The 20,731-nt window shown below is 44.9% G+C and overlaps 1 protein-coding gene across 1 annotated transcript in view; it reads left to right on the forward strand.

Annotated features, from left to right (window-relative positions):
* LOC108095860 (hemicentin-1) overlaps window positions 1-20,731 on the forward strand; it is a 130,464-nt gene that overhangs the window by 48,023 nt on the left and 61,710 nt on the right. Inside the window, exon 3 of the mRNA XM_017197161.2 lies at window positions 10,699-11,227. Coding sequence (XP_017052650.1) covers window positions 11,002-11,227 — 226 coding nt within the window. The 5' untranslated portion in view covers window positions 10,699-11,001. The remainder of the gene's footprint in view (window positions 1-10,698; window positions 11,228-20,731) is intronic.

A 20,731-nucleotide genomic window follows, 5' to 3' on the forward strand; every position in this document is an offset into this window, starting at 1 on the left:
TTAACTATTGGTTATTTCATTGTGGCCACAACAAAGGATGTTATTTGTTGAATTCCTGATATTGTAATCACCTGCAATGCGTAGCCCAGCTTGAATTTCTAATTTGTTTAGCTTTCCACGCTTTCTTTTCGGGTTCGAATCATTAAGCAGGCAACAGTTTTTCCCACAATCGGGCATTCAGCTTTGGCCATACAGATGTAAATGTCTTTGCCGCATGATTAATATATGTGGATGGGCTCTTAGCATATACATTGCGTAGCCGACATGTGGGCCGTGCACTGCACTGTGGACAGGCCCTCCGTTTCGGCCCGGCCATTGTCTGACTAGCGTTCGTCGGCAGACGCGCGTGTGTTCGAGTTAATTTATAGACTTATCAACACTTAATCACCGGAAAAATGGCATGGCGCATGTGTAAAACGCAGACAGTGCCACGCATGTTGATTACGGCCGATGTCTTGGCCGTATTTCACCCGGAGATGAAGTCAGAGCCAGCGGCAGAGGCAAAGGCAGAGCCACAAAAGCCAGGCCAAGAGACACACAGGCTTAATAGTTGTTAGTTAGTTGTACGTGGCCAGGACTGTTGCGCTGCGTAACACATTTGCCGTAATTTATACTTTATAGCCTGGCCAGATATGAAAAGTCCCACACACACACAGATACACACACACAGACACGCTGAGCACGCATCACTATGGCATAATATCTGGGGCTATATATTTTTTCAGCTGCTGTTCAACATGTTGACTTTTATGCCATTTTCTGCGGTTGCCAAGTCGACTGTGGTCAGAAGTCGGCCCTGATATTTATGCGTGCATATAAATAACAGGCTCACTGACTTTTTCCCATGCTGTGACTGTGACTGTAACTGTGACTGTTACTGGGAACTGGAAGCTGCAAGTTGGAAACCGGGAACGGGCATCTGGGAACCGGGGCTTATGTTATTAGATTTACGGCGGTCGGAAGGATGAGTTCTGCTGATGCGTCGCCCATAAAAAGGCTGACATTCAAATAAACCGCAAAGAGTTGACTGCATAATTAAAGCCAAACATCACGACCCCCAATCATACCCAGCTGCTGGCTGAAAAAGTTCATTAAACAGGCTTCTCCATCCAATAAGTGGCAACAGGGGATCTGGCAATTGGCCAGGACAATTGTTAACCATTTGAGCGGCACATATCGCACCACGCTTGCCGATTCCAAACACACTCGGTCTCTGCCTCTAATGATTGCAACAACGTGACGCATCAACGTTCTCTATCTGTTTTGTTTATTTTCTCCTCCTCCTTCTTTTTTTTTTGTGTTTCGATCTGAGCCGAGTTGAGCTTTATGGTCGGACGTTTGGGCCAATATGCGGGGCGCCATATGTGCCGGTTTGTGCCTAAGTGAAAGGCGGCACAGCCTGATGAAGTATTGTTTCTGGATCATAAACTGATTTGCTTAAAAGCGTGTATCTGTCTGCCAACTGGGCTACGTGTTCGGAATTCCGTGGCATATTGATTCGAGGACTCGCTGCCGGCACCTTATTACATTTTTCGATCCTAAACGTGTGCTAATTGCTTTTGTGCAGATGCCTCCTAACCGGAGACCACTCATCCGAAAAGAGCCTGGTTACCGGCCTCGGTTTAGCTCGCCAGACCAGAGCCATTAAAAATTGATTTATTTTTAATTATCAGTGACGTGCGGCGCAATAATAAATAAACGTGGAAATTTATTGCAACGTCAAAAGCGACGGCCGGCAAAACGTCGACCTCAAACAATGGTGTGTGTGTGTGTGTGTGTGTGTGTTAGCCATCCAAGTATGTATCCGCATATGCATGTGTATGTTTTCGGTTTTTCGCAAAATATTTAGAATGCTGGAATGAAATTGTCGGTGGGTTGGTGGGTTGTTGGGTGGGTGGTTCGGTGGTGTTAACAGGGGGCGTTGGGCTTACAACGACCAGGCAAATCGAGTTGTTGGCATATTTTACAAACACTTTGCTAATGTTGGCGCTTGTCTAACACATTTTTCGGTGCCTCCGATGATGATGTTTTGCCGATGTTGTGGATGCCGCCGTTGCTTTAGCACCCATTATTATTATTGCAGCTGTCGTTCATGCAGAAAATGTGAACAAAATGCAGCAAAAATTCTATTATGATAGTCATTGTCGCGCCAGCCGTTTGACAACCGCCTCGACCAACAACATTGTCACCAGGAGAACATTTTACTAATTTATTAACTAAACCGATGCCGTTGGACGAGCGAAAATGAGCCAAATGTTTGTCATACTGTTGGCAACCGCATTTTGCCAATTTGAGCCATCGGCAAGTACTCCTTTTGCCGCGTCCACTGTATTGCGACCTGTTTGGGAATGAATTTTGTGAAAATTTGAGATTTCTAATACCGTTTTCCCCTCAAAATCTCCCTCTTCTCGTCTATCAATCGCGCTTTTGGCCATTTGCAGTCGCAATTGAGGACCGAGGACCGCACCCATTGTGGTTGGCCCCTTTTTGTGGCCTGACGCGTTTAATGAATTTTTCATGTCATCAACGTTGTACCATTGACCATTGCCCACTTTCAATTATTCACCATTCCCCCTGTAAATCTACCCCTCCGTTCCATTCAACTGTACTTACCGCATGCCAATTCAAATCAATTTTTGATTTGGCAGATTTCAATTTTTTATTCATATCGTCAAGGAGACTGCTGTTTTTGTTTGCGAAAAAATGTAAATTTATTTTCAACAACGAGTTGTGCTCTCATATTTTACATTTATGGTGGGTATCAGGGTATATTTTATTCAATTGAAAAATATTATTTTGTACAGATTTCAAAGAGCAGTATTACGTTTCTCATAACTCAGTGTTTTTCCCTGGTTACTATTTTAAAACCATGTGCAATATTATTGATAAACACCTAAAAACCATGTTGTTTACAGCTTAAAATGGCGGCATTTTGCTACCAACTGGTGATGCGTAGTCGAGACCCTTGTTTGGAGTGCATTTATTTCCTATTTATTCGAGTCCCATTCACTATCTATGGAAAATATCGCTGGCTGATGAGCCTGCACAGCGCGGCAATATATTTTATTCACATGTCGGTTTTTGCTGCTATGCGGTAATTGATACGCTAAACTGCATAACGCAGATTATGACGTTAACATGGAAGCACTAAAATGAATCGCTGCCACTGAATGCCGCCGATGAATGGAAATGGACGGAAAAGCGGGAAAACAAAGTGCACAGCGCAACAAAGGAAACGTTTAAAAATTCAATAGAGACAAAAAAAATGATGTTTATTATTGTTATTATTGTATTTCACATTAAATTTGCATGCTATCATGTAGTTATGCATTTGGTGGGATTTAATTATTCACATTATCTACTAATTTTTAAATAATTCTGTTTATTTCATGCGCTTTTTGTTTGGTGGCGCTGTGGAATTTAATATTTTAACTGCCGCATAGGTGATTTTCCAATGTGAGATTGTATGTGTGTGTGTGAATGTGCGTGGTGTAAAAAGTTTGAAAAGCAATTTAAAAAATGAAATTTATGAATTGTGTGCACATAAAATGCAAAGCCGAGCGTAGAAATGGCAATTGCTCCTATGGCCAGAAGGTAATTAGAATTCATGACACGCTTATGAAATATCACACATACGCAGTGTGGCAAAGACTTCCTTCTCCTTCTCCTTCCGCTTCTCTTCCTATTTCTTCGCCGTCTCTCACCCCCTTTTGATTTACGATTTTCAAATACACACGCTCGCACACACACACACACTCAGACACAATGCAAAGTAATTTATGGCAATGCCTTGGCCACAAAAACTGCGAATTGCAATCAAAGCCAAAAACGGCTAAGGCCAGAAGACCAGAAGCTCATATAAATGTCAGCCGGCTAACGATGGATGCGAGAATCTGCCGGGAAGCGCTCTGTAGATGCATTAGTCGGCCACTTGGATTGTCCTCCGTATCTGTGACCCCATCTCAGGCTCCTTTTTATTTGTCTCCGGTCTTTTGAGTCCCCTTCTCTTGCAGGCGAAACAAAGCTCGACTCCAATGAGCCAACTGCCTGTAGTTTTCCCCTCTGCCGAACAACTTTTGCATATAAAATGGCTCCGCTATGTAGGTTGCGTCGTGTTTTTTAATGGCGTGAAGTCAGCGGCGCGTAAATAATAAAAAAAAAAAAAATAACACACACAGAGCGTAGGAAACATCATGAGGCATCTTAATAAATTACTTTGGGGATTTTGGTGCACAATTTTTAATATTGCCAGGCCGTGGCCCAGACAGCCACACACCCTCGCTGATGGAGCGGGGTTAAAGTACCGAGACCGGGGAGGTGTTCGCTCGACAGTTGCTTGACATTTCGAGTTTAATGAAATTTATGCAATTTTTCTTATTTGCCAAATGCACTGCGGCATTCGCAACTCGCCCGCGGCGTCAGCAACACGCCAAAGTGCAATGCATCAAGCGGGCGGTTTTCCGCCGAACAGAACGCTGAATCCGACGGGGTGGTGTTGAACTGCTTAGATATAGACAGACTTGACAGCTCGGGTGTATGTACACTGCCCGAAAAGCGTTGATGAAAGACAGGGAAGTTTGACTTGCCTAGGGGGAAAGTGCAGTTGAGAACAGGTAAAGTGAAATTCTGCCAAAAAGGATTCGCAACTCTTTTTCTTTGTTTTATTTTCTATGAGTTTATTGGTCTTATGGCTTCTATTTGTTCTGCAACATAGTAAAATGATGTTCACCATAATCTCACCATATTTTCGCAGTGCAAAAGCTGTGCATGTGTGACTCATCATTCGCAGAAGTAGGGATAAACTATTTGCACAGCTAACTCATATCGCAGGCAAAGTTTTCCTTTGTTTTGCTCGGGAGAAATAATTCAATTTGGGCATGAAACTCAATACGTTGGGTTTCGTTCGTTCGTTGCGTTGCGTTTCGGCCAAAACTGATTGTCCAAGTTAGTTGGGCGTTGGCAGGTTTCGTGTCGGTTGGAATTTAAAGCCCGTCCGCCGACATAAGTACGTACATGTTGCCAAAGTTCATAAAGGTGGCCCGTGGCCTAATGATGATTATTTCTAGTTCATTTTCATTTAGCGCCATTCTTTTTTCACCCTGCCACAGGGTGGCTAACAATAAGGACGGGATGCAGGACGCGGAGTGGCAGGTCCGAGGACATTATATTTTCATTGTTGGTCAGCCAAGCGCGAAGGCTTTCAGGGGAAAGCTGAACGGAGAAAGGAGAAAGGGGAGAGCGGCCATTTCCTTCGCTCGGGAAGGCTGCCTCTGTTTTCTGGCTTATGCTTTCAACGGATTTTGGCTTGGTTGCCGCACAAAATGAAACAAAATGTCGTCGGAGTGTCATTTGGCTTCGAAAGGACCTGTGCAAGGACCTGAGGGGGGTGACATGGGGTAAGGAGAAGGACCAGGAATGACTGCAGCTTTGCTTTCAGCTGACGGCGGGGGATATTGGCGGGCATAGAGAAGCGCCTAATGTGCTCCGAGCTGCTAAAGACTCGGCAGTCGAGTTAATGAAACCAATAAATTAATTTTAATGATTGCATACACACACACACATACATATACATACACACAAGGAGGAGGATACAGTGAAGCGTGCAGTTTGCTGCGTCAGGCTAGTCCTTTTCCATCTCTCTCTGTCTCTTTCTTTCGTTGGGCGTGGCACTCGCCATAAGTAATTGACAAAATCTTAATTAGTCCTTGGCATGTCCATTGAATGGCTTCTGCTGGTTGTCGAGTTTAATTAGCGTTAAATATTTGCAGCGTCTTGAGTTTAATCAAATTAAAAATACCATCTCCTCCCACATCCTGCAAAAATCAATGCCCGCACGCTAGACCGCCAATCAATTAGAGACGTTTAATCAACTTTTGATTAGCCTTCCGACGGATTTCCGCCCGGACCAATCAAAAAGCCAGCTCGATTGTTTGCCAGTGTGTCAACTTAATCATTTTAGCGCATTATCCCCTCACGTACAAATCACCACTACACACATACGTTATCCTTGCCCCCAAGACCAGACATTTGTGCTTGTGTGAGTGTGTGTGTGTGTGTGTGTGTGTGTGTGTCGGAGTGTTGCTTGCATGGAAAACAAACCGTAATCAGTTGAAGAGCCGAGTGCGCTCAAGAATTTCCACTTGCACTTGCCAACGGCCACTTGGCTATAAACTGTGAAGAGCTCTTCCGGCTACCAGCAGTAGCATCCGGATACGGATGCGGCAGCTGCCCCATCGAGTGTCCTTGAAATCGAATACAGCTGCAGCTGCAGCAGCTGCTCCTCAGTGCTCCTCCTGCACGGAGGGAAACTCAAACTGTCTAAGTAGTGGTTAGAAAACTGTGATTAAGAAGTAGGGGATATGTTTTAAATTCGAACTATAATTTAGAATAGGGGATCTTTTTTAAATTCGAGCTTTAATTATATCAATTTAGAAAAGAGTACATTAAGAGATTGCTTATCAATAATCAAAAATACATAGTAACTGTATGAATATTTAAAAGCACTTATCTTCAAAAAGGTTAATCAGCTTTAAATATGTATTTTTCGAAACTAAATTAATAAAGTTGTATATTCTCTGACAAAGAGACATAATTAAATCCCCAGTGTAAAGCGCTTTGTGGGTCGAAAAAGTGTGCATAATTTCGAGAGCCAGTGCATCGACATTTACACTGCTGGTCGAAACCGCTTAAATTAAAATTGGGTTTAAGCTGGACAAGGGCCAAATGCGACATCGATTGGCCGGGAACCTTTGGCCCTCTCATCCGGCGGGCTAACCCATTGGGCCTGATTCGCTCCTGTTGGCATATCTCCGAGTCCTTGGGTCACCGGCTCGGCGTTGTCAAAGTGTCAAAGTGTAATCATGCTTTGTGCGAAAGGCTTAAATTAAATTAATTGACGGCCACTTGAAGTAAATTAAACTGGGCCCGAAAACGCTTTTATTTCAGCCGCTTCTGCTGTTGCTCTTGCTTTTGTTTCTTTTTGTTCTTCCTGTTGCCATCGTCAATGTCCTGCCATTAAAGAGATTACAAAGGGTCAAAGGGTTAGCTGCGATTGCTCATAATTGCGCGACGCCTGCGGCCAACCATCGAATGGCTTTCTCCCCGTTCCGTTCCGTTCTTTTTTTTTTTTTTTTTTTGACTTGTATCCTGGCGAGTCCTTGTTGCAAAGTGTCATTTGCGTTGACTACTGCCGGGGAGAGATACTGTGACAGAGCATTTGGATGGCAAACTAATTAAATTTTGCTGGCTGCGCTCCGGCCTGAGTTGCTGATGATGTTGGTGTTGGTCTTGGTGTGGCGGATATGGGCAGCCAAATTGGCGCCGCAAATTGGTAATTACCCCGGCCGAAGTGCATGTCAAACACGTAAAAAGGCGATGGAGTGCGGCAAAGAAAGCGAACGCTTTCTAGCTGCCAGCAAGCATCTCTGGACAATGTGCAATTAGCCAACGACAACTGAAATTGCTGCACCAACTACAGCGCACTGAAAAAAAGGATAAAATGTTCTTACAGAAAAGTGTAATTAAGACATGAGCCTTCCTTCCAAGGAATAATTGTTGAAGATACTTCTTCTAATTCGAAGTCTTGATATTGTTGGTACTCCCTTCGAATTTCTCTCAGTGTTTATTTCTACAGTTGCATCCACACACCATTGCGGCGTTGACAATCAAGCAAACGATGCCGTCGTCCACGCAAAGCAGCTGACGACGCGTGTCCTTAGTGTCTCCGTTCTACATGTATGTGTGTGTGTGTGGGTGTGTGTGTTTAAGTGTGCTTTAGTGTGTGTGCGGATGGCCTTTGGCCGCCTTGTGGGCGGGGGCGTGGTCAGCTGCAGTTGAGCTGCCTAATTACTTGTAAGTTGGTGAATTTGCGGCATGGCGTTTCGGGGGCCCGGGCAACTAAATTGAATTTGACGTGCCAGCAAGCGGTCAATTGCTAACGAGTAGCACCACCATTCTGAACCACCAACCGAAAAGGGGGGCCATCTCCGCCGGAAAGGTTACTGAGACGGACGAACGGACGGACGGATGGATGACGTCGCGTGTCCGTCGTTTCCTGTTTCCTGTGCCAGCGCAACTTGCTGATTGCCGGGCGTGTAATTATTTTTTAAGCACTTTGTCTGCCCGAGAAATTAGACCTAACTAAGCCAATCTCTTTTATTTCATTTCGGTTTTTTTCCTCCCTTCTGGATATCTCTTTTTTTGGCTCGGTTGCATTTGAATAGCGTAACGGGAGAGAAGAAAGGAGCGAGCTTAGGGATTTGGCTTTTGGGTCACACACGGCGGTCGGGAATCCTTGGCGCGTATATCCTCTTGTTGCTCGGCTTTCATTTTTCGGTTGCTTTGTCCAATTAGCAACTGTTTCGGGGCTACGATTTCATTTCTTTTATTGTGCTCGTTATCCTTTTTATTTTGTTTCACCATCGCCGTTGCTTTCGCTATCGCGGTCTCCGCTCGGTTTCAGCTTGTGCAAATTTGATATCCTTGTTACGGCAAATTGTTGTACAATTATTCTGGCCCCGTTTCTTCCCGGCTGTCTGCCACATTTGCGAACCTCTTTAATTCGACCATCGAGCAAATCGAATCGAAGGATATTTATATGCTCCGGCAAACGTCAGAAGTGTCCCCCTCGCTGTCATTGTCCTGCGCCAATATTGTCGCCCTTTCGATTATTTATGATCTTTACTTTGCAGCGAGTGCTCCCCACGGGCCTGTGGCCAAGTTTTAGTAGTCATCGTCCTCGGCTCGGTAATAAATTTATGCTTTTTTATTTCCTCCTGTCATAATTTTACCCTCAAATACACACGCACGCACACACAAACGAACACACACACACAGACGGAGAGCGGCGAGATGGAGTTTGACGATAGGAAAATACTTGGCAATTTTTCCCTCGCATTCTCGAGTTTCGGCCTTGGGTTGCTTTACTCCTTTCAGGACATCCTTTACCCTTTCCCCAATCCCTTCAGTGTGTCTAGAAATTTTCCAATTGATAAATTATTTTATGGCAAATACACAAATTTTCTCATACGCACCCTCACTCTCGGGCGTTTTGTGTGTGCCAATGGTTGTGGTTTTGGCTGTTGCTTTTGCGGCCTGGTTTTTCGATTTTCATTTGGTGGGCTCTTGGCCAAGATACTCGAGCTGCTATCCTTGCTGCTATGTCCTGCACATAAAAGCGGCCCATCCGTAATACTTTGGGTACGTAATATCCTTGTGTATTTCTGCGTATTTCCTGTCCCAGCATTTTGGCCAAGCGGTCACTCATTGCTCGGCTCGTCATCATCATTTTCATTTTCCCTTCCTGTCCCCTGCCGCCTTTTTGTTTTGTCCCGAACACATAAAATCAATCATCTTTCTGCCCAGCCTTCTTTATCAATATTTTTTGTCTTGCCTTTCATCAAAATTTGTTGCCTCACTCGGTCTATCGGGTTTTTCTCTTTTTTTTTTTTTTTTTTTTTTTTGGTACCTATATCTCGCAAGAGACTTAGGCCGAAGGGAAAACAAATTCGAGTCGATTTATAAAGCATTTAAGTTGCTTTTGCTTTCACTTTGTGCGACTCGGGGTCCTTATAAATATGCTACATTTGTTTTAATAGAATTGTTTATGAGCCCCATATTGGCAGCGCCGGCAGTCGGCCTCATTGTGCTCCATCCTGCGGGTTTCAGCATGCGCAACTGCCAAAACATGTTAAGCTGAGAAATTGTTACCCAAAAAAAAAAAAAAAAAAAACGCCAAATAGAAAGGCAGCGTAATACACACACGAATAGTGGAAAAACCGCGCCAAATCAAAGACAACAAATCCAAAATGCGCACACAATATTTTGCGGGATTATTTCAGTTGGCTTGCTGTCATGGAAAAGCGGAATGGGGGAAAGTGGGTGAAGTGAGGGGGAGGACTAAAGTCCTGTGCACTATCCTGCGGAGACTAAAAGTTCGGGCTACGATCCAAATTTCTGTTAATTTGGCAGCTTGTCCTGCGTTGGCATTTTGTTTTTTTGCCTGCCGGCCTGCCTGCCGTCGCTTATATTTTTTTACGCTCTGCTTGAGTTTTATTCGCTTGTGGAAAAAAGTCAAAGACGACTCGACAATGTACGGATGTTCGTATGTGCACAGACAGAAAAAAATCCAATTTTATTTGCCCAAAACTAGTCATCGAGAAAAACGATATCTCCACACAAGAAAATTTGTGTCAAGTCAATGAGCTGGGGAATTCGAAACTATATGGACTATGTGGAATAAACTGTTTTCCTTTTTTTAAAAACTCTTGACGAAGTCATTGAATAAGATTAAGGGCACTGCATTTTTTATTTAGTATGATAAGGGTTCATCTTTAATTCAGGGAATTCTTAAAGATTTGATTTGGGTAAAAAGTGAATTTTAGAGAATTTTATTATCTTTTTTTAGGCAAACGCTTTGTTTTAAGTGTACTGGGGTATCTCACTTTGGGTCGCCTCTATTCTGTGTGCAGATATGCAAAACGCTGTGCGCACATAAATTTCAGTGCTGGCCACGCTTATTTGCATAGGAATTATGTATTTGGGCACGGCGGCTTAGCTGCATTACACAGGACACCAGCACACAGATACCCATACAGCACACACATACACACACACACGTACACTTAAATACACACACATGGAAGACTCTTTGTGGTCATGCAGAAAACTAACGCATATCGTTTTCCTTGTATTTTGCAGCTATAAATTTACAACGCCCCAGGAAAATGCATTGCAGCAAAACAAGCAATTAAAGCAGTGCAGGCCCGCAACCACGAACCGAACCAACCTGTAGTATCCTGCCGCCTGCTGTGCTAAAAACCTATTTTGAATAATTAAAATTCCGTAAGTGCTGCAGTCGAAGACGTCGACACAAAGGCGAAGTGGCAGTGGAAGTGGAAGTGGTTGCAAAAAAAAAAAACACAGAAAAGAAAACCCCGGTATCCCTTCGCAACACAATCTGCGGCCTGCAAATTCGTGTGCAGCAATGAAATAATTAATTCAATGCACCTGACTAAGCCGGCCAGCAGCAGAAGCAGCACAATTGCTTACGAATTCGAGTGCCCCAGCAACATCGACTGCAACAACTGCAACAACAGCGACTCCGACAAAATGGCCACCGCGGCGAGGACAATTAGCCAGCCAGGACATATCCGCGATCGGCGGCCAAGGAGCCTGCCCCACATCCTGCTCATGGCCATCGCAGTGGTGTCCTTGCACTTTGAGAGTGGTAAGTTGAGCCCAAGATTCTTTTCCCTCTCAAGGTATTCATTATATGCGGAAAGCTCTGTTGGCTTAGCTTTTTTATAGCTAGAAGGGGTAGGAAAGAACGAGTTTATTACCAATATTTTATGCATACAAAAATTACAAAGCACCTTTGTATAAACCTATTGCTGTTTGTAAGGTTTATAATAAAAACTCGAGTTTAAAAACCTCTTTAATGTCCATATTCCGCCAGTGTTCCTTCTATTTTTACCATATTTTATAATAAACCTAGTGAAATAGCTCCGATCCGAGGAAGGTAGGCCCTTGGCAATTGCAAATTCAATCGCGTGCAAGAGGGCCAGGCCAAGTCAATCAGCGAGCTTGGCCGCAAAGCCATTCAATTGACAAAAGCCGCAAATTGCGGGAAGGGCAACGCTCGATGACGGAGCTTTGTCGGCCGGCGAATTAATCTTATGGATGAATATTTCAAAGCGAAACTTGAGCAATTAATTTCGCTAATTGCTTTTCTTCGCCTCGTTTTTGTCTCAGGACCAAGTCGCAGGTCCTTGCATTTAAACGCCCTGCAGTGGGTGCATTTCAAGGACTCAACTTTTGCCTGTGCATAAACTCAATCTGACATTTATGCGAATGTCCACGGAATCAAATAAGAGTAATGACATTGCCAGGAAAAGAAGCTGGCAGCTGAGGGAAGGGAGAAGGGAGCCAGGATGCAAGGACCCAGTGTCTTGGGATCTGGCCGAGTTCCTTCGCCTTCGCCATCGCAGTCGACGGGGATGAGCCGGTGCAATGTCCTTTGGCTACTCAAACATTCCAGTGGCTATTAGTATTCATATCTTGACTGAACTAAACTGAAAGCTTAAATTCCTCTGGCCATTCGCTCCTTCCCTCTCCTTTTGCGGAGGGACTGGTTTTGGGATTCCGCTTTTATCTGCCAACGTTTGCATGAATTTTCATTTCGTGCTAGAATTGTTGAAAAAGATGCAATTAAATTTTAGGGCCAGGGGTGTCGGTAGAAGAGGCAAAAAAAAAAAAAAAGAGGAGGGGAGATGTAGATGTAGATGGACGTGGTCATGGACCTGGAGACGAATGCGGGAATCGGACTACGAGTCAGATATAAAGTGAATATATATATGTATATAGTTCTGCCCGGCGAGAGTGCACAAAAAGCTCAGCACGAATTTTCCAAGTCCCTGACAGTGTCTCAGTGCCGTTTTTCCCCCACTACTTCCCTTTCCCCACGACTTCCCCCCGCAACCGCTTTTCTTGTGCGGTTGCAGCTGCCTTCAGTGGCAAGAACGCATTATTAATTTATTTTTCAACTTGCTAGATGAATAAGCAAAGAGCAAAAATTGCTCCTCGATTGCTGCTTTGGATGCAGCCAAGCAAAATTTCCCAATTTGAACGTCGTCTCGCTCGGTTCGAATCCGTTTCCGAATGCGAATGCGAAAGCGAGTCCTCGAGTCCTCGAATCCTTGAATGCTCGAATCCTTGCCTCGGTTCGCTGGGCAAGGGTCTATTGTCAGGTCATTTTGCATGCAGCTTTGGCAGCTCTCTGGGTTTGAAGTTTGGGTTTGGGGATTCACCAACGAACCAACAGAAGGGCAACGTGTTTCGAGCGGACTTCAATCTGCTGTCCATCACTGTCTTTGATCGTGCCCGGGAAAATAAAACCGAAAAGTGAATAATGAACCGCAAATAACTTTACTTTGTCTAGAGTTCCCGCTCCCGCTCCCGAGAACCGCGAACTCCCTCGATTTCCGGGTGTTTTTTAATTGCTGCAGGACGTTTGTCTGGCGCTTCGGCAACTGCGAGTGTCAGTAACAATTAGTTTTGGCTTGTAGTCGAGCTAACTGGCAGTCCAGCTCCGCTTTCAAATATTTGCATTTGCGGTTGTCAGACGCTCGACTGCATCCCCCATCGTTTCGTTTGCTTCGCTTTTTGGTTCCGCCCTTTTCCGCAATTAATGAAGTGCAAAACGCTCGCCGATTGCTCAGATAGAGTTCGCATTTGCCAACCGCAAATCTCCTTCATCTTCATTAATGTTGGATATATATTGTGACATAAATCACACAATCAAATTATCTACCTTCCCCCCAATCGCCCGGGGGAGAAACAGATTTGGATTCGGCTGTCCGGCTCAACTAATCAATTTGACATAGGTAAGTTTCCGCAGCAAAACTTTAACCCAAAACTTTTGATACTCGCCTTTCGGAAAAGTTCTGTTTTACTCCCCAGTTCGATAACACCGCACACACATATGTATCCCTTTGTGTGGTAAGTGAAATTTATTAACTGCATGGACCACAGCCCAAATGCAAATAAATCAGACACATCAGGCAGTGGAAAAGTTGGTTAAAACAAACGATAATGTGGGCACTGCCGGCGGCAGATGAGGCGGAAAAGTTGCCAATCTTTGTGGGTTGGGTAGAAGCAAAATATAAAAACAAAAAAACCACAAAAAGGATATTGACGTGTGACGAAGGGGATGAGGACGAGGACGAGGACAAGGACGCATCGAGAGGCTCTTGAGGCCTACAAGTTGATGGCATTGCAAGACTGAGTGGGTGGGTTGGTGTTCATCCATCACTCCCCAGCCAGCCCAGCCAGCCCAGCCACCCCTTTCCCATTTCCCGTTTTCCGTTTTGCACCACCTAACCCTCAACTTTTCCCACTTTTCCTCAGTTTAGGTGCGGCGGTGTCAAGTATTTGCACTTGAATTGCGCGCTAAGCAAAATTTACGCGCATTTGTTTGTGCGACTCCAGAGAATTTCCCCGTCGCGTTCGAGGCTCAAGTGAAAATCGATGAGGTGATGCCTACATGTACACCGAAAAATAATCAATCATGCTAAGAAGCTGTTCAATAATCTTTTGACAAAGCGGAGCTTATTAAAAATATTGAAAAAATTGGCAACTTATCAAATCTTTTGATTAATATTGAAAACGAAGTGTATGTTCCTAAAAATGTTTACTTCACCAATAATTAAAGCTTGAATCATAAACGCGTTTAAACACTTCACTAGACTTAAATATTAACTTGTTGAAAAAGGGATTAAGACATTATCGTTAAGAATTGTAGTTGTGTTCCGAGATGACACATGAACAAACATCCTGTTCTCTTTTTTTGTTACTGTGTATGCTTAAGGACGTTGGCATTGTTGCTTGGCCACAATGTTTTCTTTTCCGCCTCCGTTTCGCTTGGCTTTTTATTGGTTTCCTTCGCCTCTTTTTTTCTTGGTTTGTTTGATTTGGCTGTTGTCCTGCTTCTGGTGTCATGAGCAAAGGAGCAGCATTTGTGCAAACAGACTAGACCTGCCATCATGCAGACGACTCACACACACACCCACCAACACACACGGATACGAAGGACGAGACACTCAAAGCTTCATCCCAGGCACATATTGCTTCATCTCACTACGTGAGGCTGCCGGTTCAGCCATCAAAACTGTCGACAACATCACCGTCAACGCCATCATCCCAGCCAGCTCCTCTCCAGATTCAGCTCCATATCCAACTGGTTGAATGCCTGCTCTACATCCTCATCCCCATCCGCATCCTCAGCCCATCTCCATACTCTTTTCCACTATATTCCCTCCAACTCGAGCTCCGTCATTATGGGCTTCGGCTGGCACTTCACAAAAATGCACACAAAATCCTCAACTTTATCTCGTCAATAACTTAAGTGCCAGCCAGGACTCTCCTGTTACTGTGGCCCCTATTCGGTTTATTTTGGCTCTGTTCTACACACAAAGAAATATTTCCCAAACAAGCTTTTGTTCACAAAATTGTGTATAAATTATTAATGAAGTAGGATGTATAGCGATGTAGCAAGCAATTGTTGAAAGGATTGAAATGGCTCTTGAATTCTTGTAACCTTATCATAGAATATCAAATTAACCTGATATATTTTTTACCTCAGTGTAGCATGTTGCCTTCTGTGGCTTCGATTTTCCCATTTCCCTTTTGCCGCAATCGCTTATTGGTAAAAATTTGCTTCAACTCTGTTTGGCACGTACTGCGGTTGCAGTGGCAAAAGGCTTGCAAATGATTATTTTATTGACAATTAAATCATAAACATAAAGCCAAGCCGCTCGAATCCACTGAGCGGATCGTGAGTGAGAGGTTGACATGATGTAAGGAGTGAAATTTTATTGCCATGAATGTCAGGAGTTGACATTAGTCACAAGCCAGTTCCTCTTACCCTCAGCCATTGAAAGCGATTTCGGTTTATTGCAGCATTTAAGGCCAGAGATGGAATCGCACTTAAACACAGAGCTGAAGGCAATGTGCCGCTTATTGCCCATCCAGAGCATGTGTGCCAGGACTCTCGAGGGTCCTGGCCTCAAAGGAGGACTTGTTGTTGCCAGAACAAGAGTTTCTGGCTCTCTCTGTCTGGAGAGTTTTAAGGTCGGCATCCTCATCCGCAACCTCATCCTCGGAGGAGGATAATCATCAACGAGGTGATATCAAAAAGTTTAACAGCAAATGAAGAAATTGTGTTTCGGCCCGATTAACGTGTCTGCAAAGTTGTCTTTGAGCTGTTAACTGGGCTGATTGAATTGCAAGCGACTGGTAATGACAGCAGCGGAAACCACTTTGCGACGCCGTAGCAGTGGACCATATTTAATTTGTGTGCAAATGCTTGGCAAACAAGTTTCTAATAAAATAAAGTGACTCTCTGGCTGGCTGGCTGGCTTGCCACTGGTAGTGCAAGTGCCTGGTGCTACCTTCTTCCGGGCCAGGGACTTCATTAGAATCTCTGGGCCCTTTCACTTCTGCCGGCTTAGTCCGGAAAGCCATTTCATTATGCCACAACGACTGGGCAATTTTAATTTGCAGCACATTGGCATTGGCTTTGTCAGCTCTTGAGCGGAGCACTTCAAGCAAATTGACATGGACTTTTGCTGGAATACCTGGACGCTGGCATTGTTTTTTCTGTTTTCTGTTTTTTCGGGCCGCAAATAAAATATGAAAAAAGCCACAACACAAAAACCTGGTGCTTAGTGCAGGTGGAGTTGCAACCTCGGCATCATCAGTGGCAACAATGAGGAGGTCCCAGGGATTGCCTTGGATGGGAATGGGGTGAACTGTGAACTGTGAGCTGAGAGCGGTGAGTGTCCTCCGACAACGGACATCTCCGACATGCTGCCAAAGGAGGTTAAAATATTTTTGCAGCTTTATCTTCAGACGTTTGTGGGGCAAGTGGGGCAGCTGGGGGGGGGGTCAAAACGAGGGGCCGAGGTTGTCGTAATGCAGCGCCGGGATTTAACTGACAGTGAGTGCAGCAGGCCAGCTCGAGCACTCAAGCTCGCCCGTTGGGCAAACAGATGGCTCCCCCGCATCGCCCCTCCTCCTTTTTGGCGCAGGATTCGGTCCGGATTCCTGGTGTGGCCCATGGGATGTGGCCATTTTACGGCTGCAGACCTGCAGTTGGCTGGGAACCATTCAGCTGCACTTTCCAGTGCGCCAAGTGGGCAAAATGGGCGGAGTGGGCCAAGTGGGCAAAGTGGGCACAGTGGGTGGGTGGGAAGTGGATGGGGGTGGCAAATGCTTCAAATTAATTTCACCGCATGGGGAAATTGCCCGGCATTGTTTGGCACACTGGCATCAGGAAGCCGTAAATCAGGGCCGGGCACAAAGGACCCCGGATCCGAGCCGGGATCTCTGGCAGAAAGGGGGCGTTTCTCATTTGCCTCGAAACGCTCGCTGTTTGCTCTCAACTGCGCTTATCGGCGTCTAATCTCTTTATGATAAAATGTTTATATTGGCGACAATATCAAAAGCACTTTGGCCACACTGTCCCACAACGGTGGTGGTTGTCGTTTCCTCTGCGGTGGTGTTGGTGGCGGTGGTTGTTGCAATAAATTCCGAGTGCCACCGCAAACAGTCCGGGAATGGAGGCCAAAGTTTCCACATTGCCATATGAAAGATAAATTCACGGATAAGAACTTTGGCCGGGCGCTGTGAAAAGCGGATTGTATGTACAAGCTAATTTAAGTTCGACGCCAGCTGTGCGTTTACTTGGGCTTCCACATCCACTCGCCCACTTGCCCACTTGCCGACTTGCCCACTTGCCGACTTGCCCACAGACACAGTTGCAGAGCCACATCCCTGTCCAAGGACCTGGCCCCAAAGCAAAAGTGCCAGCAAAAGCCAGAGGAGCGCAGCTGTTGTCCAACCGCACCGGGCATCGAGCGCCTGCGACTGCCTGCGACTTTATTATTATTATCCTCGGCACAAAGTGGCAATGGGCCGGCTCAAGTTGGCCAGGACCGAGTTTTCGCCGGCGACATTTGTCCAGCTGCTTCATTTCATATTCAGGAGATACTTTTTCCATCATTACGATTCGCGAGGCGAGAAATCACAAAAGTGCGCTATGCTTTGCCTGACTTAGAGGTCCTCGCACTTTTCCACATTTCCCGCGGAATTCCGTGTGAAATTCTTACTTTTCAACCGAAAAAGGGCATTCAGCCTTCGGCAAAGTGTCTTCCTTTGTTTTAAGTATTCCATTCTGTTATGTTTTTTTTTTTATATTTTTTGAGCCACTGCTCCTCAGTTATTTTTCATTTTTCTTTATGCTCGCAAAGTTGCGACTGGTGGCAGTGGAAAATAAAGAATGAAAAAACGTAAAATGGAAAACAAAAACATGCAACAAAAAAAAAAAAAAAAAAAAAACAGGGAAAACAGGGAAAACACAAAAGGCGAGCGCAAAGTTTTTCGGCCTCGCAGGCTGCTGAAGCTGAAGAACTGGCGAAGTCGGACTTCGACTTTGGTTGACAGATGATAACGTTGGATGGGGTATATACTCGTACTATATATATTATATCTGCTGGGAAAGGAGCACGCCTCATCAGCAGCTCATCAACGACAACGTCTAAAATATCACATTTTTTTATACTTCTGAAAGCCAGCCCCTGGCAACTTGTGCGCGTCTGGGCTTAAATGACTTTAAGAATACATAACAAAGTTTTTAAATTATTTCTCAAGTTGAGGCTAAAATGAAATTATAAAGGGATTTTCGCCAGCGGACTGCAGCTGACGTCCTCTGCCCATTTTTAGCCTCTCTCCTTCCATCTCTCGCTGAGCTTATTAACATTGGAAACTCATTAATATTGTATTCTGCTCGTTTTTTAGCACTTCCCCAACGCTATTCTGCCGGCCAGCGGACTTAACTCGTTCATAAAAGTTTGGCAAATTTCATTGCATTAATTTGGCGCGCAGGTGTCAGCTCCGGTGTCAGGGAACAAACGCACAAAGTGTCAAATAAATCAAACAGTTTTGCACAGGGGTCGAGCGTCCAGCGCCTGGGAACTCGGCATCCTGAATTTCGGGCTTGGGGATTGAGGATTGAGGGGTGCACAAGTTTAATGAGTCGTGCCTGGCCATAAGGTGGTATTGGATTGTTCGGGGGGAGCGGGTTGGCGATGCTGAGCTAAGGTCCTGGATCTGAAATCGGTCACACTCCGACATTCAAACAATTGCAACAGATTTGACAAATACGACGCATGTTTTATTTATTTGTCTGCCCTTCGACACGGACCAGGGACTATCCACATTGAGCAAAAAAGGGGTTACAGGAAATTTGGCAGCAATTTGGATGGCAATGTTTGTTAGCCTACTCATTTGTACATATGCCGTTTTATTTATTACCCTTTCATGAATTTCACTGAATTTCTACTTGATTTTACCTTAATTTACTTACCATTAAAAATTCATATCTTATAAATATAAGTTATAAAAATGAAAAAAAAAATATATAAAATATAAATATTGCAAATATTTTGTAACCTGTTTTAAATCTTTCGTTTATTCATAGAATATTTTCCCAGTGTTGGATTCTGAGTCCCGTGTTTGGTTTACTAATTTGCTGCTGCAAATATTTGCCGAGCATCCGAGCCGGGTTACAATTGCTGCATTCGAGTGCCGCTGGCGAGCGTTCCCATATGGCGGCACTTCATGGTATTGACATTAAGTGCAAGCCGAATTGCAACCCCTAAGTCCCGATTCGCACCCCTCATCCTTCTTCTTTAAAGAGGGGCTCAATGTCGTCGTCGTCGGCTGATGTGACAGGGCTGTCCTCAAATGATATACGCCTCTATTGTCTGGCCCATTGGCGTAGTCATCCTCGTGCTCATCCCCGTCTCCATCCTTATCCTCATTCCCATCCTCATCCTCATCCTGGCGAGGATGAGCACCTAACGAAACCGCTTCGGAATCGGCGGGCCTAATGAACCATAACGCTTTATCGCCGTTTCTCGTGTTGTCGCGAGGTCCTTGTCTTTTAGCCTAAGTGTGCGATTGGGATTTAATTTGATTGCTTCGATGGCTCAGCGAGTGTGCCAGTGCGTGTGTGCGTATGTGTGAGTGCGGCATTATCCTGTGATTTACTGTGTTATTCGGTCTCACTTTGTTTTACCGCTTATTGCTTATTACTTTTTCCCCACTCGATTCGGGCGTGTCTGGCCGGAGATTTACTTTCCTTTACTTTCTCGCAACCCTCTGTCATGCATTAACGAGGCGATGACAAAAAACTCAAACTAAATCCTTTCTGCATTGATTGATAAAGTGCCTTATGCGAGGATTACTGCGACATTGATTTACTATGCCTTCGGCTTACTCGCACTCCTTTGTTGCGATTTTTCTTTTGAGAAGGGATTGTGTTGTACTGCTGTTGAGTTGGGGCTAACCAGCTTATTTAAGCTAATTGCACAACAATCTGGTGTGATTCCCGCTCGGCTACCCAGTCTCCTTGTCTCATTAAAGTTGTCCAGGGGCAAGTTTTGACCTCAAAAAGGGGGGAGGGATCGGTGAGTGGGGATACGTATAGTGTAGTTGAAAAGTTGCGGGGGCCCACCTGCAAGAGGTGTTACATTTTATTCGAAAAGTTTCCCTGTTTCGCCAGCATAAATATTGTCAGCTCTTTGAGCATTGTTTTGGCCCTGGTCATTGGATTGTGAAACCCAGTTGGTCAGGTCGAGAGTTGCTCTTGTTCAACTCTTCTGCTGCCTCTTTGCAGCGCTCTGTGTTTTCAGTGTTTTCTGTGGCTGTGTCAATTAACGCCTAAGTTGTAAACAAATTTCGCCCAGTGGCCCGCTGCACTCATAAATTGCAGTTAGAAGATGGCAGTGAAAGTTTGCCCGAGCCCAGTGGAGCATGCAACTCCTTCGTCCTTCGTCCTGCCATCCTAATGCCGTCCGCCACCTCCTGCCTCCTTTCGCAGGAGCAAGTTTGCAAGTGTTAGCCAAAGTATGCTTTAGCTAAATGCTGTTAGGTGGCAGTTGCTGTTTACTTGCGACTTGGCGTTGGCCTGATTAATTAGCTAAAGGTCCTCGGCAAATTTCAAGTTTGCACTGCAAATTGAGCGAGATTTTGTGGATGATGGGGTGGCAAGGGGATTGGTTGAAGAAGGATAGCACGTGGCGCTTATCATATTTTTCTTGTTCGCCGGATGGCCCAATCAGCCCCTAAGCCGGTTCAAAGCCAGTTGCCACTTGATCGCTAAGCCAGCTTT

Source organism: Drosophila ficusphila, unplaced genomic scaffold (assembly GCF_018152265.1).
Source record: "Drosophila ficusphila isolate 14025-0441.05 unplaced genomic scaffold, ASM1815226v1 contig_791, whole genome shotgun sequence".
NCBI lineage: Eukaryota > Metazoa > Arthropoda > Insecta > Diptera > Drosophilidae > Drosophila > Drosophila ficusphila.